This window comes from Fragaria vesca, linkage group LG6 (assembly GCF_000184155.1).
Source record: "Fragaria vesca subsp. vesca linkage group LG6, FraVesHawaii_1.0, whole genome shotgun sequence".
Taxonomy (NCBI): Eukaryota; Viridiplantae; Streptophyta; class Magnoliopsida; order Rosales; family Rosaceae; genus Fragaria; species Fragaria vesca.
Genome location: NC_020496.1, coordinates 641,577 through 665,339, shown reverse-complemented (window position 1 = coordinate 665,339; position 23,763 = coordinate 641,577). Strand labels below are relative to the sequence as shown.

At 38.2% G+C, this 23,763-nt stretch overlaps 6 protein-coding genes across 6 annotated transcripts; 4 read left to right on the top strand and 2 right to left on the bottom strand.

Annotated features, from left to right (window-relative positions):
* The first annotated feature begins 4,016 nt into the window (after nucleotides 1-4,016).
* On the top strand, nucleotides 4,017-7,873 carry LOC101308688 (protein WVD2-like 1-like). Its single transcript, XM_004302017.1, has 7 exons — nucleotides 4,017-4,080; nucleotides 5,386-5,915; nucleotides 6,288-6,376; nucleotides 6,476-6,569; nucleotides 6,669-6,740; nucleotides 6,867-6,977; nucleotides 7,281-7,873. The coding sequence occupies exons 2-7, from the start codon at nucleotides 5,403-5,405 to the stop codon at nucleotides 7,602-7,604; spliced, it is 1,203 nt and encodes a 400-aa protein (XP_004302065.1). The 5' UTR covers nucleotides 4,017-4,080; nucleotides 5,386-5,402; the 3' UTR covers nucleotides 7,605-7,873.
* A 3,776-nt stretch (nucleotides 7,874-11,649) lies between these two features.
* On the top strand, nucleotides 11,650-12,753 carry LOC101312655 (aspartic proteinase CDR1-like). The gene has a single exon (XM_004304707.1). It carries the CDS (start codon nucleotides 11,650-11,652, stop codon nucleotides 12,751-12,753), a length of 1,104 nt encoding a protein of 367 aa, XP_004304755.1.
* Nucleotides 12,754-12,869: 116 nt separating this feature from the next.
* LOC101308390 (histone H1.2-like) lies at nucleotides 12,870-13,962 on the bottom strand. Its single transcript, XM_004302016.1, has 2 exons — nucleotides 13,802-13,962; nucleotides 12,870-13,714 (listed from the first exon to the last, which is right to left on the bottom strand). The coding sequence occupies exons 1-2, from the start codon at nucleotides 13,865-13,867 to the stop codon at nucleotides 13,124-13,126; spliced, it is 657 nt and encodes a 218-aa protein (XP_004302064.1). The 5' UTR covers nucleotides 13,868-13,962; the 3' UTR covers nucleotides 12,870-13,123.
* A 2,892-nt stretch (nucleotides 13,963-16,854) lies between these two features.
* LOC101312367 (aspartic proteinase CDR1-like) lies at nucleotides 16,855-18,009 on the top strand. The gene has a single exon (XM_004304706.1). The coding sequence runs from the start codon at nucleotides 16,855-16,857 to the stop codon at nucleotides 18,007-18,009; it is 1,155 nt and encodes a 384-aa protein (XP_004304754.1).
* Nucleotides 18,010-18,475: 466 nt separating this feature from the next.
* On the top strand, nucleotides 18,476-20,302 carry LOC101308099 (40S ribosomal protein S15-like). Its single transcript, XM_004302015.1, has 4 exons — nucleotides 18,476-18,553; nucleotides 18,667-18,815; nucleotides 18,956-19,013; nucleotides 19,875-20,302. Exons 1-4 carry the CDS (start codon nucleotides 18,551-18,553, stop codon nucleotides 20,121-20,123), a joined length of 459 nt encoding a protein of 152 aa, XP_004302063.1. The 5' UTR covers nucleotides 18,476-18,550; the 3' UTR covers nucleotides 20,124-20,302.
* A 170-nt stretch (nucleotides 20,303-20,472) lies between these two features.
* On the bottom strand, nucleotides 20,473-22,455 carry LOC101307803 (probable WRKY transcription factor 74-like). The gene is made up of 3 exons (XM_004302014.1): nucleotides 21,226-22,455; nucleotides 21,017-21,142; nucleotides 20,473-20,789 (listed from the first exon to the last, which is right to left on the bottom strand). The coding sequence occupies exons 1-3, from the start codon at nucleotides 21,903-21,905 to the stop codon at nucleotides 20,636-20,638; spliced, it is 960 nt and encodes a 319-aa protein (XP_004302062.1). The 5' UTR covers nucleotides 21,906-22,455; the 3' UTR covers nucleotides 20,473-20,635.
* Between the last annotated feature and the right edge of the window lie 1,308 nt (nucleotides 22,456-23,763).

The window sequence follows — 23,763 nt, the reverse complement described above, 5'->3', positions numbered from 1 at the left end:
CTGTGACACTTAATTTGTAGAAGCAAAGATCATCTTTTCTACATGGAACCCTTTACAGTTTGATCGTCTTTAAACATTGTCCCCTAAACAGTTCAAGACCGATAAATGTCGGTTGGACCGGAGTTCGATAAGTTTTATTGATACATATGAATATGAATCCCTTAAACATTCCAATTCACGTACATTTCCATGAACTATGACCATATTTAGCTATTGTACCTAGTAACAATGTGACATATCTAGGTCCCCCAATCTTTATGAAGATGAAGACCACACTAAAGTAGCTAGATTTTGGAACAACCCTCTTCTCATAGAAACTAGCTCAACCTTGAGAGATCTATATAGGTAAAATTTAAAGACTTCCATTTTTTCCCAAGCTGTTGCTTAGATCATAAAACATAAACGTCGATCTAAATGATACCTAAGAACCAAATTCCAATATGTAAGATACTAAACACAGCGATATAAAGAACTGACTAAATATAAACATAAAAAATACGTGACATAAACATCACCGTTACAATTTAATGTTCAGATCACAGCACTGGTTTAAACATAATATTACAAAACAATCAAAAATAATAATGACAGATAAACATACTTCCCAAGTATGGCTCCATAAAACTCAATGCATATAGCCATGAACATTGCTGAAAAACTTGAAAGAAATTGCTAGCGTTATTTGATAATGTTTATTTTCGTTTCTAAGACAAAAGATAGGGTTTGCAGACTTTTCCTAAAGAGACAGGCAACCAACTAAGCTTTTTGACCTTGTCGCGAGCCTTTGAAACTAAAGTAGTTTAGATAAGAGGAATATTCAAAAGGTCAAGTTAAACGTTGAGACGATTTGAAAGGAACAACAAATCTGATCGATGAGTATTATATGTTTGCGGTTCGATCCAAATTGTTCCTCAAAAGAAGGATACCAAATTAGCAGCTAGCTTAGGTTGGTATTGATGATCCTCCAATGGAAATTATAAAAACAAACATCAAACATATCACATTTGCATGTTTGGTCCAACTAACTCAGCTGAAAGGGGTTTGTACATAGGTGGTGGTGATCCTATACCCAATTAGAAGGCTTACTTTTGGTGGGTGCAATTATAAATCTGTTAAGAATGATCTTGTGGTATTGTTGTTGGTATCCTCCTGGTTTTATATTTCTAATAATGCAATAATTCAAAGAGATAAAACAAAACATGTCCCCTTGGAAGTTCATAGACCTCTTCCACTGAGTCGTCACTCATGACTCTCAATTTCTTGGTAAAGCTAGCCTTCCAAGCTAGGGATAATGCATGCTAGAGAGAAATGGATTATTTGTATTGATGTATATGGATTATGATGAATGAGATACCCAGCTAATTTTCTCAATTATTTCTTGCTTTCAATTTTTCACGCATGAGCGAACCCAGAAATCCTAGGACTACTTTAAATCAATTCAAATGAAAAGGGCGGGTTGCATTTGATCGAGCTGGGACGACAAGAAGGGCCAACCCTATGATCACAAAGCATGTGGGGAAATTTGATGACAGTTTAAAGTAGAGAGAAGCAGCAGCAGCAGCAGCAAGAACCCGCTGGCTTGAATTTGAAAATAAGCACAAAAAGTAATTATTCCAAAAATAAAAACGAACAGAAACACTCACACTCTCGCACAAAAAGCAAATCTGTAACGCTTCTAAATCGATCTCTTGTCTTTGCTTAAAGCGAAGTATGCAGATGCATGTTTATACAGTACACTCATGGTCCAGAACCAAGGCTTATGCATGACGACTCAGATTAGGATTAGAGCGATGTACGTATATAATACATGCGTAATTGCGTAGTTATGTACAGAATAACAGTAGTAGCTGTAGCTGCATATACGTACAGTACAGGGGCCATTACAACTTCACCAGCTAGCTAGCTCCAGCTGATAAATGATCGATCGGTTTCAGAAGCTTCATGTGAGGTATATGAAGCGGGGTAGCTGCAGCTGGTTTGTGCAGTTAATATTTCACGGGGATCCTTGAGTTTACTTACGTGTAGTTCGAATTGCTGATACTGTGTCACAGTAAATATTGAACTCTATGAATTAATGGCTTCATCTGCTCTCGCAGAGCTGGTTGTTCATTACCATTTAGCCTTTGCATGCATGATACCTGCCATGACTACTCAACTGCTTCACGTACGGTGACTACGATCCATCGTGATCATGCTCCTCCTAGGTTATGAGGCTCTATTAGGGTTAATTGCATCGACAAGTTTACTTGTTTGAATCAAACGATCGGATCAAGGAGGCTAGGATATGATTCATGTGAACATAACGTACGTACCCTAGCAAAGATGAAAAATAGGAGAGAGGCCATGTTTAACTTGTAAACGATAACAAAATCATTAAAGACTTGGCATTGATCGACTACAACTAGCTCGTTACATGCACTTGCATCGACTCAATCATCAATTCATAAGAGCGAACTTTTGGTCTTCATGTATATTCGATTTGTATTTCAATTCATTTTATCCATAATCATAAAAATCGAATTGAAATCATTCATTTCATTTACGATCTATGTAAACATAACAATTACGGTTTAGCAGAGTTTAGAGTTGATAACATATACTAATGAAAAACATATATACATGCGGTGTAATGGAAATTAAACATACAACTATATATTTGATGGATTAGAGTCTTGAATATTGTGGCATGGGGAAATTGTATATTGTAATTTGGAATCCATAAAAAAATACAAGATGAGGACACTGTAACACGTTTGATAGTCAGCCCGAGAGAGAGAGAGAGGGAGAGAGAGGTAACTAATTTTCCTAATTAAAACGGAAATGGTTAGTCAACGAGGTTCCACGTTCCCACCACCACGTAACGTTGATCGTTCAACAACGTAGGGCTCATATATTTCGTTTACGGCCTCCACGTTTCCCACACCCACCGTTATGAAACAACTAAATATTTTACTAACTAATTAATTTCGGAGCTGTCCCTCGTTCTTTCTACAGTTTGTGTTTGCAACCGAGTTAATTACTAGAAAATGTATCGAAACAAACCGGAGTTACTAGCTAGAAAGGTTAATTTTTAATAAACCCGTCTTATTTTATTCGTCAATCTTCTCTTTATCTTTCTAGTTTGCTATTTTAGAGCAAGAATTAGTGTCCATACTACGCAACGACTTTTAATGGATTCGAACTTATTATCTTAAATCGATCTACTTCTAATAAAGGGAAATTCACCTTTAGATGTTTTTAACATCTTAGTGTCAAATGATCAACTTCAAGGACTAGTTTTTGACAACTATATATGAAGCTACTTGCATAATAACATGTCGTGCTTGAACAAAATTAGAAACAATAACGAGCAATACTTTAACGCTTAAGAAAAAATTGCACCGGAGCATAAATTGAGATAGCCTTACGATTAAAGTTGCATATCAAATCCATCATTTTCGATTCTTAATACATAAACATCTTAATGATCATGTTAGACGCGTATTCATCATTCCATCCAATTCACTTCCCACATCAAAGAAGATTCCTTCACTAAATTCTAGAGAAATTGAATCCAAGTAGGTATAATTTAATTAGCTACCACATCCACCTTTCCATAAATTCTTTCCTCAACTTAATTTGTTGAATTCCCTATCTCTCAAACAACCTAAAAAAGATTCCATCTCTCATTCTTCACAACACGTTAATTTCAAAAGAGAGGACTTATTAGTGCTAAAAGTAATGGATGGCTTTGAATACCCAAACACACAACTTTCTGTTTTTCCTCTCTTCTTTTCTGGTCGCACACCAACCCCCACCCTCCATAAAACAGAAAAACTTCCATCCAAAACGTCACTCTCATATTTCCCACTGGTTTTCTCCGTTACCAAAAACACAGATTTAACCAAAACGGCGTTTTGGACCTAAAAAGGAGCAGCCTCTATATATAGCCAAACAAAGGGAGCACAAAAAAACCAAAACTCCAAAACAATTATAGCATGAGAATTTAGACCATTCTCTCAGCACAAAAAGAAGAAGAAGAGAGATTTCAGAGACACAGAGAGAAGATTGGAGATCTTGTCAGATCGGGAACAGAAACATGTAAGAGAAATCTCTTAACATTATTGGTGTTCTGTTCTGTTTTTGTTTCTGGGATTTCTGCAATGTGTGTTTTGCTTTCAGCTTTCAATTTGAGCTCCTTTTTCTTAATGCAAAGCTTGGAGCTTTGAGGGTGTTTCTTGCTGTGTTTAAGCTTTTCTTGGATGGGTATATCTCTGTTTTGCTAATGGTGGCTATTGACTGGTTCATTTGGTTCATCTGGGTTCAGAGTTTGAGCTATTTTACTTGCTTTTCATGTTTGTGTTTCTGTGAATGTGAATGAGCTTATAAATGAAAAAAGAGCCCTTTTTGTGTTCATGGTCTGTTTGATTAATCAAGTTTCTGACCAAATTGAAGTCTATTTAGCTTTTATGGTGTTTATCCCTTATAAACACTTTTTTATACTTAATTTTCGTGCTGATGGCTTCAGTTACAGTTTGTGATGAGTCCAGGTTCAATTAAAATAGATACTGATTCCTGTATTTTCATGTGCTATTTCCTATCATTTCTTAATCAAAGTGATTGTGTTTGATAGATGAAAGATTTAAGTATTTGTTTTTCTTTAATTCTGCTACTCACAATTTTTTCTGAACTATTTTGTCCCCCTCTATTTGGATTTTCCTTGGATCTTTGTAATTCGTCCTCTGCGTTGTACTCCTAATACTCTTTTCTATCTTTGTATATTTCAATGTTAAGATAAAAGGCATAAAAACGTGAAGGTTTTCCTATTAACAAAACTTCATGTCAAACATGAATATCTGTCTTATTCTCTCCTCGCACTCTGTATCTTGAATATCTTCTTTAATAGCATATCATTTTCCATATAGGACATTCCCTTGTATATCGTATATCATGATTCTGGGTTAATTTTGGGTTGTAGACCTATTTTTCCACTCCCTTTTGTGTTAATCTGTTTTGTGGTATACTTGTGATGTTACAGGTCTGTAATTTTTTGGCTATGCAGCATGCTGAATGTTTGGCTGTCCACTAAATATGCTAAAGTTGCATGCTTTAGTTATTAGGAGACGAGTACCTTCGCTATAAGATGTATTTGGCATTGTCACATGACTAAGGCGATGCCTATATGTCTCTAAAATGATTTCATTTAAGTTTGGAAGTTGTCATTAGATTATAGAGATAAAGTCCAAAATGAAGATAAGAAAGGAAGAATTTGTAATCAGCATTGAAGATACAATTCACTTGTGTTGGCTTGTGTCTTAGCTTATGAAAAGAGCTTTACTTGAGTTTTTGTGTCACTGATAACGTAACTTGAACCATCCCTTTAATTTTGTGACTCTCACCCTTCAGTCTTTTCATGCAGTGACATGGGGAGGGAAATTACTGGTGTGAAGCAAGAGAAGAAAAATAATGGTGTTGTAGTGGGTACCAATGGAATTTCTACCACTAAGATCCATGTTTCTCCCAAAATTTCGGAGAGAGTCAGCCGGATCCAATCCAAGGAACACAAGGTGAAGGACTCACATGAAGAGAAAGCAGCTGACGGGGAAGGTCTTGAGAAGCAAGATATACTGGCTGTTCAGAGCACGAATCTTGATGATGACTTGACCAAGGAGAATAATGAGAAACCTGGAACTCAGAAGTCAAGCGAGAATTTAAATTCCAGCTCACCAGTTTCAAAATCTGCTGCTTTTGAAAATGGGCATTCTAATCAGACTGTTTCTCATTCCAATGCTGTGGTGACTGAAAGGGCTGGTACATGTAAAGAGACTGCTAAGGTTGAAGTTGCCACTTCAGAAAACTCCAGCACTGCAGAGTCCCCTAATATAACTAAGGCATCACAGACTCCAAATGTAGAGTCACCTACTAAGAGTTCAGAGGTAAGGTTCTGGGTATATTGTGTTCCTTTTTCTATTCTATTTCTTTTTTCTTTTTTTTTTGGGGGAAGGGAATGTGTGTGTGTGTGTGTGTGTTCTTTTGCTGGCAGTCTGAGACTATTACTATGACAAAAAGAATTATGCTCGTTCTAACTCAAATCTTCCCTCAGGAGAGTTATTTCTTTCAGTGCATCTAATAGAGATTTTATGAATGCAACTGCAAATTGATACTACTTACACTTTACGGAAACCATATGTCATTCCTTTTGGCTTAAAGTGCACCATGAAACAAGTTAAATGGTGTCCCCATCATTTTGGCGTTATTATGTATTACGGGACAGTTCTGATCTGAAATCTCTTGTCATTTCTCTTCAGCCAAATTCACCTCGATCATCACGAAATGGCCTACAAGCTGATACTAAGAAGCACGGTGAGGAAGAAGATAATTGGTCCTTTACTTCCTCGTATCCTTTGTTGATGGTGTAGAATTTAATTTACTTTGATGGTGTTACCTGGTAGACTTGTTTTCATTTTACTTTTAGTTTATCCTTAACCAAGCATAGCACTGCTGCATCTATGAGAACAAATAAGTTCAAGGTTACAGTTGGACAAGCTCCTTCATTTAAATGCAGTGAACGCGCACAAAAAAGAAACGAGGTATTATAATAGACTTCATGATGCATATGTTGTGTACTGGCTTCTAATAAAGACAAGCATTGCATCTAAACTTGTTAAATTATGGTTACTGTCATCTAGTACTACTCGAAGTTAAAGGAAAAACAGCAAGCTTTGGAGGCAGAGAGACTGCAGTACGAAGCGAGGACCAGGGTAGATCACTTACTCTAGTATCCTTATTTTAAGACGTGTTGGATAATAATGTTGTATTTGGGTATTTATTTCGCTTATGAAGTGATCTGTTTGAAAATTATATTCTCTATTTCATGACACTTTCAGGAAGAGCAAGAAGCAGCCATAAAGCAGCTGAGGAAGTCCTTGGTGATCAAAGCTAAACCAGTACCTAGTTTCTATTATGAGCCACCTCCTCCTAAGGCTGAGCTGAAGAAGGTAAAGTAGCCAAAAATCATTTTAAGTTGTGTTCGACTCCTTTTAAGTTCTATTCTGAGCCCAGACTCTAGAAGTTGGAAAATGCAAATATTCCGTATTTGAATTAGACTTGCCTTTGTTTAGCACTATGCTTTATGGAGTTAACAACAACTTGAATTTAGAATTTAGTATGCAATCTAGCACCCGTAGCAATTCCTTAGTAATATTTCTCATGAGTAGTCAGGGAAACTCTTGACTCTCAATTGGATTGCGTTACTAGCTGCAGTTTTATTGTTTGATGAAAGTTTTTCTATATGATGGCAGCTTCCACTTACGCGGCCCAAATCACCAAAACTGAACAGTCTAGGCAGGAGAAGGAGCTTTGGTGATGCTCTAAACACATCTCCTAACGAAAAGGGAAAAGTTTGCCCTCGAGCACATCGTCATAGTGTTGGTTGCCAGAAAGAATGCAGTACTACTCCGAAGAATAAGGTGCAGAACAGTAGTCGTAACAGTCTTAGCAATGGTAGCAGAGTCAAAGACCAATCAAAACTGGGAGAAGAAGAAATAACGGAAACAGCTCCTAAGTTCAACCAGAAAAGACATGTAGACATCAGTTTGAATCATGAACTTGAAAGCTTTTTCTAATATCAGGTGGGTTTTTCATTTTTTCGTGGTTTATATTTGGATGTACTAAATGGAAAATAGCTTGTTTTCTTTCCTCCACAACGACTTGTTTACGTGGTTTGTGTGATTGTGAACTGTATATGTTTTGTAAGTTGGTGCTGGTACATATCTTGTTATATATGAAATGAGTAATCCATTCTGACATGGGCTGAATCTGTTTATTTGGGATTATGAAGTAGCTGATATTTCTTGGTTTGAATGGAAAATATAGTAACAATTGGGTGTTGATTATTTCATAGCATCATAGATTGAGATTAGGTATTATTCGAAATCACTGATCTTCTCAAGTTCGATAAGGTCACCTACTTTGCTGGAAATACTTGATCTTTCAACTCATTTGTTGAGAAACTTCATTGTTCATTTGCTGTGGGAGTTGAGATTCTGCACAAAGCATAAGTCAAACCTCTATTGTGAGAATTGGGAAGTGAAAATGAAAGAGATTTCTCAAGTATAAATGATTGGATTGTTTGGTTGCCAAGAAAAGTACCGATTTTTCTGTTTCTTTCTTTTTTGATAAGATTTTTTGTTCTGTTTCTTCAAATGCTTGACAGGAGGTACCAATTTTCACTGAACATATATATATTTTTCTTCCAGATAAAAAAGAAACCGATCAAAGTGAAGAGTACAAGGACCACATATGATCAAATATGAGTTTATGGGCACAAAATTTAGCTGACACATAAATAAGACAATTAAAATAAAAAGTTTAAAAGACACAAAAACAAGGAGAATGACATAATTAACTAGTTTTGAAAAATTCAATCTAATGTATGTTGATGCAGTAAAATAGCGTTTGCTAATCCACTTGCAACAGATGTAAGAAGTATCGCTCGAGTTTATAGGATCCACGAGTTCTTCAAGATCTGTCAATAAGAGTAGCAGATGACGACAGGAGAGGAGACTGTTTCTCGCGGTCTTCAACTCTCAGGAGAGAATACCGCTTCTCGATGCCCCAGTCAGTTAGCTTGTCGATAGAGTAACGGTAAGTAAACAAAGTATGTGTAGTCTATAAAGGGAAATAGAGGTACCACTTATAGATTTGGAGGCTCAGAGGCCTCTGCTCATCTTCGATGTGGGATTGTTATCTCTCCAAATGCTTTGTTAGGCAGTTTTAGTGGAGCGCGTGAAGGTGCGTCCTGCCACCTATTAGGAAGCGGTTGACTGCGTCTAAGAGTTGTTGTTGTTGTCTTGACTTTAACGACTATATTTGGAGCTAGTATGGCGGTTATGCCTAGCTTAAGCATGTCCAAGTGCTTTGTTAGACAGTTTTAGTGGAGCGCGTGAAGATGCGTCCTGCCACCTATTAAGAAGCGGTTGACTACGTCTAAGAGTTGTTGTTGTTGTCTTGACTTTAACGATTATATTTGGAGCTAGTATGGCGGTTATGCCTAGCTTAAGCGTGTCCAAGTATGCTTGTTAGGCATACATATCTACAACGTAGTTGGAAACTCCCCAAGGAAAAGAGGCTTTGCTCACTATAAGAACCGGTATTAAGTTCTTCACAAAGAACATAAACCTCGACACTCGGGTCATCATCCAAATTATTTTTATAAATAAGGATTCTATTATACGGGTCATGACTTTACATCCGACGAGCGGTTTTTCAGCCGTACCAACTTTACTGACCTCTATATAATCATTTTCTTTTTAAACTAAATAACTTTATTGATAACGGACATAAATTACAGCATAATGGAATGACCGGTTGTGGTAGCTACACCACGACACATATTCCCATAAAGATCCATAGTTACGAGTCTGTTCGCTTCATTGCCAACAACAACATCCATGTGGCAAAAGGGCCCAACCCCTAACCCAATTTCAAGCTAAAAAAGAGCTACATAGTCCTGAGAATAACGATACAACCTTGTCACCAACACTATAACGAGCCAATTCCCCTTCTTCAACACCATGTCCAAATACCACCAGACCACGTGCAAAGGTAATCCACTCTCATGTTGACAACCAGACAACACCGATATTAAAGCCGAAAATCTCAAGGAAAGATGTCACCGAAGTAGCACACCGACCAGAACACAACACCTAAACTCTTGCCCGATAGAGGAGGGACATACTAAACATAACCAAAAATATAAACAACCCAAAAGCAGAAACCAAAAAAAGACCAAACTTGGCCCAATACCACACCCCAAGCCCAAGCCCACCAAGTCAGCCCCATGGAAGTCCTGCACCTGCTTCACCCGGCCCAAGAAAGCCACTGCCTCATCTCCAACATTCCGCCACTGACGCCGCCGCAAAACTATACCTCCGTCGTTGTCGGTTCCCTTCTTGCCGCCGCTTTGTCCCTCAGTAAAGCCAGCGGCTAGAGCCACCTCTATATAATCATTGATTTGTTTACTTTAGAGAAAATGTGGTAAGGTTCATATCCGTTGAGAGAGCTAACTTTTTGATATTAAAGATCACACATCTTTGACTATCAGAAAGTTACCAATATCCATATTGATGTTGTCTCAAATTTAACTTCTTTTCTTCTTACCACTATCTAATCTCAAAAATAAGTATAGTAAAAATAAGTATAGTATAGTATACCAGTCATCACCACTTTCATATTTCATCTCATATAGTGTGTTGTTACAACGACAAACAATATCAAGGATAATGACAGGCTTCACCGCCCAACTTATCGGAAGAGACTTTCCAAATTCATAATTGCACAAACACAAAACCACCAACGTTTATCGAAAATTGATTGGTCCAGATATGACGAATTCATAAATAAACATTGATCCGGCTAATCACCAAAACCATGTTATCAAGTTCGCAATGGGTACCCCGCCTGTCGATGTTTATCTAATTGTTGACCAAGATAGCGATCCAGTATAGACGCAATGTAAGCTGTGTAAAGCTTGCTACAAAACCAAGTTACCAACTTTGAGATATCTGACCCCGAGTATGTCGTCAACTTATAAGAAAACTACTTGTAGTTCAATGGATTGTAAACTTGTGACAAGTCTACAAAAACAACCAAAAAACTCTTGGTATTATTTTGGGATGTTCATACAATATGGGGTTTAGTCTTTATGTCCCTCTTTGTGTTATGCAGTTTAATTAAGGCATGAGAGCAGCCGTTTTAGCCCTTATTAAAAAAAACTACTTTGTATTCTTGGGGGTAACATTTAATACATTCCAACAACATAATTAACTAATTTTACAAAGAGTGATTGGAAATTAAAGAACTCCTTAAATGAGGCTATGCCCTATAAAACAACCAGGCCGCTCACCAGCGGGAAAAGTTTCACGGGATAGAAAGGGATGAAATCTTCTTAGCCGTCAAATCTTAAGTGAAACGATTTGACGGACACAAGTGCATATACATTAAAACACAATACGTAGACTCATGTCCTGATTTCTAATTTTGAAAAGTGTGGTTGGAAAATAATGCAAAATACAATATTTGGAAAATAACTCTTCAAATGAGGCTCTGCCCTATAAAACTACCGGTACATAGTTGTAAAAACATGGATCACATCACATATCAAGTTATTTCTAAAAACAGATATTACACCCCACGTTAATGTTACATCTCTACGTGTGACTGGTGGTCTTTCAGCCGTAAACACAATTTCTATTCTCTATATAAACATTTGTGATCTTTAGAGAAAATGTGGTAAGGTTCAATCATAAGTGGATATCTGTGGAGCGAAGTAACTTTTGACATTCAAAGATCATAAATCTTTGAATGCCAAAAAGTTTTCAATATCTATTGTGATCTTGCCTCAAATTCATTTTTTTCCTCATGTTATCATTACGTAAACTCGATCATATGGCTACCCTTTGTTCTTTACCAAGAATTAACTATACTATAGCCATCATCACCATTTTTTTCTTTCATCTTGGGTACTACACTATTATAGCAACAACCAATATCAATGGTGGATTCAGTGCCCATCTTATCCGAAAAAATTCTCCCAAATCACCATTGCATGAACATAGAAACAACCAAGTTTCTCGACGGTTGATTGGTCCAGACGTTCCCGAAGCACCGATGGAATTTGATCCCAACGACAACGAAGTTGTTATGAAGTTCTCAATGGGAACTCCACCCATCGATATTCATGCAATTGTTGATACTGGTAGCGATCTAGTATGGACGCAGTGTGAGCCGTGTCATGTTTGTCACAAGTCCAAGTTTGGTGTTTTTGACCCAAGAAAGTCATCAACTCATAAGAACATTACTTGTCGGTCAAAGGATTGTAGACTACTTGGCGACTCCTATCCCCGACGTGAAATGGAATTGTGTAGAAAAGCACCTACTACAAATTGTGTGTACACGTACGATTACGAAGACGAGTCATACACAGTAGGTCATTTGGGTAGAGAAACAATTTCGTTGAAATCCACTACAGGCAACGTTGTAACCCTAAAAGATATTATCTTTGGGTGTGGGATTACGAACAATATAACTGGTTCCAGTGAAAATGATATGGGACTTGTAGGGCTTGGGCGTGGGCCCTTATCATTTGTTTCTCAAGTTGCTCCTTATGTTGGAGGCAAAAAATTCTCTCATTGTTTTGTGGACAATCCCAATTTGGAAAGCAAGATCTATTTTGGGAATTGGAGTGAAGTTTTGGGTGAAGGGGTGGTGACAGTACCTTTGGTAGATGATCCGACTGCATATTATGTGACAGCATCAGGAATTAGCATCGGAAACGATTTTGTTCCATTCAACTCAAACGGTACATTGCTGAAAAAAGATAACATGATGATCGACTCAGGTACACCTTTCCCGAAGGTACCCCAAGATCTTTTTAACCGGATGGTAACTAAGCTACAAAAAGCAGTTCCTCTGAAGTCAATCATAAAAAAAATCAAAGTGATTGATGCCCTTTGCTTTGCTACCACGACGCCTCCAACATTGCCAAAAATGGCTATACATTTTGAGGGTGGTGGCGAACTACCATTGAGCAATAAGACATTAACATTTCCCGTAGATGATGAGACGTATTGTCTTACAATCGTGAGCGGCACTGATGACTATAGCTTTTTCGGGGGTATACTTCAGACAAATTTATTACTTGGTTTTGATTTGGACAAAAACACGGTATCCTTCAAGCCAACTGATTGCATAGAATACAACAAAAACAACTAATTACTTAAACTGTTGTGTACTCATGTAATTTTTTTATTTTTTATTTTTGAGAATATGTACTAATGTAATTTTGTATTTGAATTTTGAGAAAGTAAAAGGAATGTAAGGAAATGGTAAAAAGGAATGTAACAAATGGTAAAAAAACACATTTGATTTTGATTATAAGAAGAAGCACACTAGAGCCATCAGACTAATATAGAAATCCCATTACAAGTCAACAAATTACCAACCAGAAAATAAAAACCGTCCTACAAATTTGTGTGTGCCCAAACAAACTACAGACTACTGCTTCTTTTTTCCATACCGAAACTACCCTCAGACTTTAGAAAATTTACACAATACTACCCCTGGATCCCTGAAAAACCTTTTTTCACTTCTTGCCCCTCTTTGGCTGAACCTTCTTCTTCGCCGGAGACTTCACACTCTTGGCCTTCTTCACAACCTTGGTCGCCGCCTTGGATTTCGCCGCCACCTTCTTCCCCGGCGAAGTCCTCGACGATGTCCTTGCCGCCTTCGCAGCCGGTTTAGCCTCCGCCGATGCCTTCGGTTTCTTCACCACCGCCTTGGCCTTCGGTTTCGCCGCCGCCTTCGGTTTCGCCACGGTTTTCGCCTTGGATTTCGCGACGGTTTTAGCCTTCGGTTTCGCGACGGTTTTCGCCTTCGGCTTAGAAGTAGTCTTCGCGGCGGCGGCGGTGGACTTCTTAGCCTTGGAAGCTTCCGGCTTGGTCTTCTCCTTCGCCGGAGCAGCAGAGGCCGCGGCGGCGGAGGAGCGAGGAGGGAGCTTGAAGGAGGCTTTGACCTTGACGAGCTTGCCGGAGGCGACGAGCTTCTTCAGGTTGAGAAGCAGAAGCTTCCTGAAGCTCTGAGGCAACTGCTTGTGCTTCTCCTCCACGAATTTGGTGATGGCGTACTGGCTTGAACCAGTCCTCTCCTTCAGCGCCACAATCGCCTCCGTAATCATCTGCAAAACGACGCCGTAGTACTCAGTTTTCCGATCAAAACTAAAAACAAGGCTAAAACGGTAAAATCACAGTAAAAATTCACGTACCTCCGAGAAGGGAGGGTGAGCTGGCGGTGCTCGCTTGGCCTTGACGACGGCGGTTTCGGCGGCCATGATAATCGGGAAAGCAGTTAGGAATCGGAAAAGCGGGTCGGGTCGGGTTTAGGCGGTTTTGAATTTTGGGAAGGAGAAAATGGTGTGATGTGAGAAGTGAAGGTGGGGAATTGGGGGTGTTTATATTGAGGTGGATAGTGAGCGCTGATTGGTGGAAACTAGAGTGACGCGGATCGGGGTCTGGGGGTGAGAATGGAATGTGGGGCGTTGGATTAAATGTTTATCTACGGCAGGAAATGAGAGTTGGGGCGAGGTGCGGATCGAGGAAGCGCTTTTGTGGAGTTTTGGGGTTTGAAAAATTGGGGGAGTTTTTGAACTTTTTTGGGTGTGTTTCTGATTGAGATTGTAAAGGGTGTAAGTTGGGATTTAGGGGATGGATTTTGGAGAGGTTTTGATGGGTGTGGAGGTTAGAAGGTGAGGTTTCTAACGAGTGGTTTTTTGGGGGGAATGGTGGTGGGGATTGGGAGCTATTTGAGTTTGGAGGTGGATTGGTCATGGTTAGGGTGAGTTTGGGAGTTTGTTTGAGTTTGAATGGGTTTTGAGGAAATTCTTTGAAGGGATTTTGTGAATCTTGATGTTGAATTACTCTGGGTTTAGTTGCAAGTGAATCGGTTCGACAATGGTGGGATTTCGACTACGAATGAGTAAGGAAGTTTTAATTGGATTGTCATTGAAGTTGAACGTTGTTGAAATAGTGTCGTAGTTGGTTTGCTGCGATGTAAGTGTGAAGTTATACAATGAGATGATTGAATCCGTGCTTCAAACACAAATATGCACAATATTGAAGTACTTGAGAATTGTCTAACATAGTGAGCTCAAAACGAACAAGTATATACATAGAGCATGATATTTATGAAAATGTTACCTTTTTAGGTTCACCGAACAATAATCGTCAAGTAATTATCCAACGCAATGCTACGGGTTCGTTTTATTTTTTTCTTCTCAAATTTGTATGTCATAGTTGAGCCCCTTGAATTTAATTGTATCATATCGATATATGTTCTTAAATACTTCTACTACTTTTTTTTTTTTTTTTGAATCTAAAGGCTAGAAGGCAGCCCTCACGCCGTTACTATTAATGAAACCGCAGAACACAAGACAGCCCTCACGCCGTTACTTCTACTACTTTTTTTGGTCATAAATACTTCTACTACTACAAGTCTACAACACCAAAACTGCGCCATGGAAAACTGTATTATGCTCAGTTTTGAACCTCCTTATATAAATTTGCTACAGCAATCCGTGACCCGTTAAGTATAGATTCCTGAGCAACCTTTGAAGCTGCGAAAGCACTGATAATTTTGAAAAAGAAAAAGAAGCATACTGAGGGTGTTATAAAGTGGATAATATGTAATATTCAAAACATAAGCCACAAGAGTAAAATGCCACATTTTATTTTGGTAAGATTCAAACCCAATTTTACAGTTCTCGTTATTCAATACTTCAATCACAAAATCTGCTCTAAACAACACCATTTCTCCATTTAAGTGTCTTGCATGGTATGATCCAAACAAAGCAATACAATATTATTGTCATTATTACCTCCATTGCAATATAGGCCAGTCTCTTGAAAAAGGCATAAAAACACTTTTGCAACATTATTGAACTTTAACAGAATAAAAACAAATGAATATGAGTACCAATTGGGTTTGCAGCCTCAGCCATCAAAGTAAACAATAACAACCGAAAGAGGGAAGGAATTACTCTGAGAACGAATCTTTCTTTCATCAGGACACTACATGTTATAGTTACAATTTGTCATATGAGTTTATTCAGTTCGGATCAAAGGCGGACGTTCGCAACAAAGAAAAAGTGCGGACGCCACCTCAAGGAGCCTCACGCTGGCGTCGATGGAAGCTCTGGTTCCGTCCTCGGAGATTTCAGACATCCCGGACGTTGTCACCACCAAGGTGAAGGCCACGGTGACCTAGATCACAGGTGTGGTTGGGAAGTTTGCCGGAAAACTTCAAGCACTTCATTCTTGACTTCAAACTCGTCGCTAGCAAGTCCACCGGCAAAGAGAAGGTAACGATGGATGTATGAGCAACACCAGCAAGATCTGTGAAGCCATCAACGCCGATGTGAGGCTCCTTGAGGTGGCGTCCGCACTTTTTCTTCATTGGGGACGTCCACCTCTGATTGTTCCCTTGAGTTTATTATCATAAATGTTAATAAACTTATCCTAAATGTTAAGACTCAAGACTGCTTCTCTTGAATGAGTTGATGCCTTAATGCATATTCTGTTTATAACTCAAAATCTTAATTCACCCGTCATGTATAAGTTCATCAACGCACCCATACATTCGTACATTTTTTTTTTTTTTGATAATGGGTACTTTAAAGACTTTTTAAGTCTAGAAGTTAATTCTTCAGCGCATGTGAAATGCTCTAACTATGTATTGTTAGAGGTTAATAAAAGAATCAAAATTTGAAAATGAAGTTTTGCCAGATAAAGTAACTTGTACAAATTTCTTACAAGAAAAGATGGACCGGGTCATCTTCCAAGTAATTTCTAAAAGTAGAAAAATCCTACCAGACTACCGCAACATAAGGTGACTTCTCCATATATGACTAGTGACTTTTCAGCCGTAAACACAAATTTTACCAATGTCTATATATGCGTTTGTGATATTTAGACAAAATGCGATAAGGTTATACTTAGGGATATAAATGAACTTTCTGATATTTAAAGATTACAAATCTTTAAATATTAAAAAGTTCCAATATCCGTCATGAATTTTCTTCAAATTCAACTTTTGTTCTTCTGATCACTACCTAAACTTGATCTTATGGCTACTCGTTATCCGTTGCACAATCATAATTATATTATAGTAGTCATCACCTATTGTTTCTGCCATCTCGTATATTACTCTGTTACAGCAACAATCAATATCAACATTAATCATGGTGGCTTCAGCGTTGATCTTATCAGAAAAAACTCCTCAAATTCACCATTGCATAAACACAACATAACTTCTAGACGGTTGATGGGTCCAGACACGCCAGGATCTCTAATAAGAACAGATCCAAATAGTGGCGCACACATCATGAAGTTCTTAATGGGAACCCCGCCCTTCGATATTTATGCAATGGCTGATACTGGGAGCCATCTACTATGGACGCAATGTGAACCGTGTAAGGCTTGCTACAAATCAAATTTTGGCATTTTTGATCCAAGCAAATCCTCAACTTATAGGAAGATTAATTGTCGTGCAAGAGATTGTAGACTCGTCGGTCATTTCAAACCACAAGACTATGAACCAAACTATTGTAGAGAAGATGGTAAAAGACCATGCCTTTATAGCTACTCGTATGCAGACACGGCAACAACGACTGGTGTATTGTCTAAAGAAACAGTTACCCTGTCCACTACCAGTAGAGTTGTAACTCTACAAAATATTGTCTTTGGGTGTGGGTATGCGAATAATGAAACTGTTAATTCTGGAAATGAAATGGGAGTTATAGGGCTTGGGCGTGGGCCCTTGTCATTTGTTTCTCAGATAGCTCCTTATGTTGGAGGCAAAAAGTTCTCGCATTGCCTCGTAGATGAGGATTCTGATAAAATAAGTAAGATTTTTTTCGGGAATGGGAGTGAAGTTTTGGGTGAAGGGGTGGTGTCAACACCTTTGGTCGATACAACCCCAGAAGAGATGAGTTATTTTGTGACAGTAACAGGAATTTCCTTCGGGAATGAATTTGTCTCTTATAACTCAATTGGAACATTGCTCAAGAAAGGTAACGTGGTAATCGATTCTGGTACACCTGTGACACGTTTGCCACAAGATTTTTTCGACCGGATAGTAATCCAATTAAAAAAGATGGTTAAATTAGAGTCATTCGTTAAAAGTTACGTGACAAGTAGTACAAGTAATCTTTGCTTCAACACCACGACGCCTCCAAAATTACCGACTGTTTCTGTACATTTTGAAGGTGGTGGCAAGCTGCAATTAGCAGATAAACAATTACTTTATGGAGAAGAGGAAGATGTATTTTGCTTTGGATTGGCAAAACACACAATCGACGGCAAGGACTTTAGCAATGTCGGTATATATGGAGGTCAACTTCAGACTAATATGTTTATTGGTTTTGATCTGGACAAAAATTTGATTTCCTTCAAGCCAACTAATTGCGAAAACCTCTAACAACCCAGTAATTCCATAATCTACTAGTATTGGATGTTGTTTATATTTAATTTTTCTTTTTCTCCTCTTTTTTTCTTTTTTCGATTACATTTCTTTTTCTTCCTTTCTCCGCTTGGCTATATGAAATTACTTGTAATTATGAGTTTTATCCTTGTAGACCAAAATCTCACTGACCTTTTATCTATCTACTATTATAAAGGGAGGAGTGGTTTTTGTGTCACAGGCTTCACCAATTTAAGAGCTCTCTCTTTCTCTCATCCCTAGGTTACACAGTAATGATAATGGTAATTAACAAAATTAGCAAATCTAGTCTGGGCCAATAGAGCAGGTCTATATCATCACATCATTTCAACAGGCCCATTTACTAAAAACAAACAAAAACACAATCCGGGTCGGGTAGAACCCAACACATATCTCGACCACGTATATAAACCCAAACACCGAAACCCTAATTTCACTTCCCCACAGCTCCTCGCTTCTTCACTCGCCGCTCTCTCTCTCCTCCGAATTAGGGTTTCATCTCTCCTCGATTTCACCGACGATGGTAAGCCTCTGAACGCCTCTCTCTCAGTCAAACTCTTCTCCGATTCGTCGTCTTCAATTTGATGTGCTTTTTTGTTTGTATGGTGTAAAACAATCTGAGTTTTGTGGATTCAGGCGGAAGTGGAAGCTGACGTGGCGGCGGCCGGAGTGCCGAAGAAGAGGACGTTCAAGAAGTTCAGCTTCAGAGGAGTGGATTTGGATGCTCTTCTGGACATGTCCACTGATGAGCTCGTTAAGCTCTTCCCTGCTAGGGCTCGTAGAAGGTATAAGATCCTCGCGTTTGTATAGATTATGTGATTCTGTGTGTTTATGAATTGAATTTGGTTTTCGATTGCGAGTGATTGTGTTGTTATTGGATTGCGATGTGGTTTTGGGTTGTGTGGCTGATGGAAATGTTGGTCAGGTTTCAGAGGGGTTTGAAGAGGAAGCCAATGGCGTTGATCAAGAAGCTGCGCAAGGCTGTAAGATTCGTTTATCTTCTGTGTGTGCATTTGTGGTTTGGATTACTTGGTGTTTGTGGAGTTGAATTACGAATTTGGATTGGTTGTTTCTGATTGGTGAAGAAGTTTGTGTGAAATGGTGTTTCTTATGTGGCATGATTGATTGGATAAAGATTACAAAATGTATTCATGTCCCACAAGGAATTTCCGAGTTGAATGGTTTGTGATTGGAGTGTCAGCATATTCTTTATGTTTCGTAATTCATGTTCTAAGCACTTTTTGCAAAATATTCAGTTTGTGTGATGCTTGTTCTGCCATAACTGTCTTTGGATATTGCATCATTCATCGATTTTACTTTACAATGTTTCGTTCATTTGAGACCTCTGGTACATTTTGGTGCGGGGCATTCTCACTCAAATTCTAAGTTTTAAGACGATTATTATGTTCAAGTCTGTCATGGATTCTTGTGTTCCCCTAGTTCTTGCGGTATCTGCTAGTGTAATGGTTTTGAATATGTTGATAAAATAGCATGGCCTCAAATAGTGATACATTGTTCCTTTGTTTTTATACAAGGAGCAACTTTGCTTGAAATACTGGAAATATGTTTGTGTTAATGTTATTAATTGTTTGTGTTTCCTGCTTGGTCATTTGGTCTTACTTGCCTACATGCCAATAGGTTATTTTGAAATCTTGGATGACATTTTTCTCTTTAAAACCATTATGCATAGCTTCTGAATCTTTTTCTTCAAAATGTTTTCTTATTCATACATCCTGATGCTTATAGGCATCTGTTTTCTTAATGAACGTATGCAACTTTTGATTCACTGCCGACTTTTGAGAATCACATTGTATTTACTTTGGTTTTATATTGATTTGTAACAGAAAAGGGAGGCCCCACCTGGTGAAAAGCCAGAGCCTGTTAGGACTCACCTTCGCAACATGATCATTGTTCCTGAAATGATTGGTAGCATCATTGGAGTGTACAATGGCAAGACCTTCAACCAGGTTGAGATCAAGCCTGAGATGATCAGCCATTATCTTGCTGAGTTCTCTATCAGTTACAAGCCTGTCAAGCACGGAAGGCCTGGTATTGGTGCTACCCACTCTTCCAGGTTCATTCCCCTCAAGTGAAGTTTCTACATCATTGATGTTCAGAGAGTTGAGAGGACTTTATTTGAGTATGAATTTCAATTTCCCGTCAGACATTTTTGCTGAAAGTTCTATTATTATGTAAACAATGACAAAGCCGACTGGTTTCTAGGATCTTATTTTAAGTAATTCTTATTGCAATCAAGTTTATGACTTATGAGTCTGCTTTTGAGCAAAGATTTGGTTTATCTTCATTAGTATTGAACCAATTAGTGAAGCGTTGTTATTTGAGTTCAATTACCATTTACCTCGTTGTTGGTGTGAAAAGATCCCCAATTCTGTTGACTAGAGATAGTTCATTTTGAGAATCAGGTTCTTTTATAAGAATTTTGAGAATCAAGTGCTTCAAGTATAATTGATATGCGATAGATTGCAGTATTTGCAACTCAAAACTAGTTCAATACCCCTTTGAAATTCCAAAAACTAACTAAGGTTCACTCAGAAATGACAATACTAGTCAGGGTCATACAAGATGTCAAGGTCCATGAACATTCTCATTGATGGGCAGATTGTGAATGCTTGTGGGCAGATTGTGAATGCTTGTGCTCGCTCTCATAGGTGACTATCAGCATTGCAGGGTCTTCGATGCACCTCTCGACATGTTTCCTTGCTGGGCAGCCTCTCATGCTGCTACACTTATAGTATCCCCTACATTCATACCCGTGTTAGACTCAGATTACTGATTACATAACAGTCGATAACCATCTATAGCTAGACTAACAATTATGAGTTTTCCCAATGTACAAAAGTAACTGCATATAGCTCTTTGTAGAACCACATCTAGATCCAAGTTCAGTAATCATCATTTTGAATAACAAATTTGGTTCAACATGCAAACTAGGTAATTTGTAACGAATTTATATTGGCAGTAGTACCTTGGATAAGGAGAGCCCTTGATTGGCTTCTGTCCATACTTCCTCCATGAATATTCATCACCTGGAATGTGTGCTACATTCTTACCTCCTTCAGGTACCTTGAAGGATTTTCTCACCCTCAATCTCCTATAAACAAATAAAACATTAGTTCGATAAAGTAAACAAATAAAACAAAAGGCCTATTCGAAAACTCGATGCAGATAACTGACCTCTTCCTTGGTGTGGAACACTTCTCACTGCTTCCACATTGTACACTGCTGTTCTGCTGTACATCAGCGCTCCTCATCAGTTGCGATATTTGATCCATCGGCTGCGGCACGCAGCCACTGATTAGTCTGAAGGAATTGCTGTCATAGTTAGCCACACGACCAGCATCCATGCTCAAACATGACATGAAAGACGCAGCGTTGGACGAGGAGGGTGTGGTGCTAGGCTTGTTAAATGCAAGGTTTATGCCAGTGAACTGCTGGGGATGGACTGGAATTCTATGCAACTGCTGAAATGGTTTTGGTTGAACATTTTGGAGAGGAAGATTAAGACTCATATCCAACACTGGATTTCCTAGAATCACTTTCTGGTTTTGTGTGTGTGGGTTAGGAGGGAAAGTAGCTGGGAGTAATTGGAGGGTTTTGGTTGAAATGTCTGATCTGTAATTAGGGCCATCCAACATGAGGCTTTGAGGCCAAGATGAGTCAAGCTTCTTCTTCAACTTTCTGATCCTTCCATGATTCAGAAGAGACACAACTCTCTTGAACTTCACAACGGCCTCTTCTGTAAGCACACCTAAATTTTCACACTGAACATCATCTTTGTGTTTGCAAATGAGACTGTTGAGAACTCTATGGCAACTCTCTACTGCTGCTTTGTTAGCTGCTTCAACCTCCTCCATGTTCCCCCAAAAACTAGTCTTTAAAATCCCAACAAACCCAGAAAATAAAATGAAGAAAACAGACTCACTTTTCTACTAGACAATCTCCATGCTTTCCCTAAAAGACAGGTGTTACTCAAGATTCAATCTTTTCAATCCAAAAGAAGAAAGAACACTTAGAAACTTAGAGAATGTGCAACCCAAGAACCCATTTTGAGATAAACAAGTAGTTGAAGCACATAGCTGATATCCATTTGGGTGGGTTTATATGAGGAGCGAGAGTAAGAGAACAAAAAAAGAAGAGAAAACCGTGCACACTTTGGGAAGTGAAAGACAAAGCTGGCCTTAAAGGTATGAATGAATGAGAAGGCAGACTTTGCTTTGCTTTGGTAGTAGTTTAGATGCAAAAGACACAGGTCTCTTTAATCAAAGGAGTTGATATTCCTACGCAAAATTTCTGTCATTTTTGGTCTCCCATTGTCCCAGAAACAACGAATCTTCACCCTTTTCTATTTTACACAAGGGTTTATATCTCTCTGTGAAAGAAAATGGTTCAGAAAAACCGAATCATATCAAACTCTTTTAACCGTTTTGGATAATAAAAGACCTGCAGGAAAGGGACAATTGCTCTGTTTCTGGAGAAAGAGAACAGAGCACAAATAACAGAGGACCATAGCCAAAGCTGGTTATACGAGGGGGGAAAGAGTAGGGTCCTACTTCCTTGACCTCGATCATGGCCTCTCTGATTGATCTCATTGACTGAGTCCTACATGTCCTCCACTGATCTGTCCTGAGTCGGGGCCAGAGGAGAGGTGGACACGTGGAAGTACATGCTGTCTTGTATTGTATTATTGGTGAGTTCAAAGCCTATTTTACCAGAGTGTTTAAACAGAAAAAGAGGTTATGAATCAGAGATCGAGAGATACAACATCAAACTAGGAAGGAGAGAAAATTTCGGAAACAATACATGTTTTTATTAAGAAGTTATTCTATGGTTTTGTTACGTGTTAGTTCATGCTAATAATATTGTTCAAATTTGATAAAGATCTTGCACCGATGAAAATAAAGATGAGAATTAAAAAAAAACGGAGAAACGTGTTAGGATATAGTACATGTCATATAAACCAATAACATCAAGTAGGACCACCATGTGTATCATGATCATAAACACAATTGCACAATTGTAATGTTTGTTTCTTTGGAGCTAATTTTCGGTGATTTGATACTATAACTATTTTGTCACTAACATCTTGGGTTAGTTAAAGTTATTGTAAATTTCTAAATGTATTTTTGATAAGCAATATTCCAGAGGAAAATGATTCTTACTCGGGCGTTTTCCCAAACTCTCAAGTAACCCCAAGTAACCTAAGTTGTTCATAAGTGAGAATCGATCTCATATTTTAGTCTGCAGTCAACCACATTCTCATACTTAGTGTTGTAGTAATTACATGAGAAATCATGTAATAATAGATTTGTATGCTTCAACGTAGTACATATTATAGATAAGTAAACTTGTCATTAAAAATTAAACTTTCATTGAGACCCTTAAACTGGTTGCTAATCAATCGGATAAGAGTGCGGCTATTGGGACCTCTAAATTTGCTCAATATACATTTCATTCTCTCTACACTTCTGTCTTACTTTTCAATATAATTAATCATTTTCTCACTAAACCTCATTTCAAATTCCTAACATAACTTTAGTTATTTATTGATATATATATTTTAATTAATTACTTACTTTGTCTCTTATTCACTCAATAGACCTCTCATTCTTTTGTTTTTTTTTTGACCTTTTGTTTTTGAACATCTATTATCCCTAACTTCATTTTTTGATTATTTTTTTCATGCAAGAAAATGTTTTATCATGAACTATTCTA

What these genes read in the sequence shown, in the direction of transcription:
- LOC101308688 (XM_004302017.1), top strand. Translation starts at nt 5,403, where the DNA reads ATGGGGAGGGAAATTACTGGTGTGAAGCAAGAGAAGAAAAATAATGGT. An exon ending in CACCTACTAAGAGTTCAGAG is followed by an intron (nt 5,916 to 6,287) that starts GTAAGGTTCTGG and finishes ATTTCTCTTCAG; the next exon opens with CCAAATTCACCTCGATCATC. An exon ending in GCGCACAAAAAAGAAACGAG is followed by an intron (nt 6,570 to 6,668) that starts GTATTATAATAG and finishes ACTGTCATCTAG; the next exon opens with TACTACTCGAAGTTAAAGGA.
- LOC101312655 (XM_004304707.1), top strand. Translation starts at nt 11,650, where the DNA reads ATGGAATTTGATCCCAACGACAACGAAGTTGTTATGAAGTTCTCAATG.
- LOC101308390 (XM_004302016.1), bottom strand. Translation starts at nt 13,867, where the DNA reads ATGGCCGCCGAAACCGCCGTCGTCAAGGCCAAGCGAGCACCGCCAGCT. An exon ending in CTCACCCTCCCTTCTCGGAG is followed by an intron (nt 13,715 to 13,801) that starts GTACGTGAATTT and finishes GTCGTTTTGCAG; the next exon opens with ATGATTACGGAGGCGATTGT.
- LOC101312367 (XM_004304706.1), top strand. Translation starts at nt 16,855, where the DNA reads ATGGGTCCAGACACGCCAGGATCTCTAATAAGAACAGATCCAAATAGT.
- LOC101308099 (XM_004302015.1), top strand. An exon ending in CCTGCTAGGGCTCGTAGAAG is followed by an intron (nt 18,816 to 18,955) that starts GTATAAGATCCT and finishes AATGTTGGTCAG; the next exon opens with GTTTCAGAGGGGTTTGAAGA. An exon ending in TCAAGAAGCTGCGCAAGGCT is followed by an intron (nt 19,014 to 19,874) that starts GTAAGATTCGTT and finishes GATTTGTAACAG; the next exon opens with AAAAGGGAGGCCCCACCTGG.
- LOC101307803 (XM_004302014.1), bottom strand. Translation starts at nt 21,905, where the DNA reads ATGGAGGAGGTTGAAGCAGCTAACAAAGCAGCAGTAGAGAGTTGCCAT. An exon ending in TGTTCCACACCAAGGAAGAG is followed by an intron (nt 21,143 to 21,225) that starts GTCAGTTATCTG and finishes ATTTGTTTATAG; the next exon opens with GAGATTGAGGGTGAGAAAAT. An exon ending in AAGGGCTCTCCTTATCCAAG is followed by an intron (nt 20,790 to 21,016) that starts GTACTACTGCCA and finishes GTATGAATGTAG; the next exon opens with GGGATACTATAAGTGTAGCA.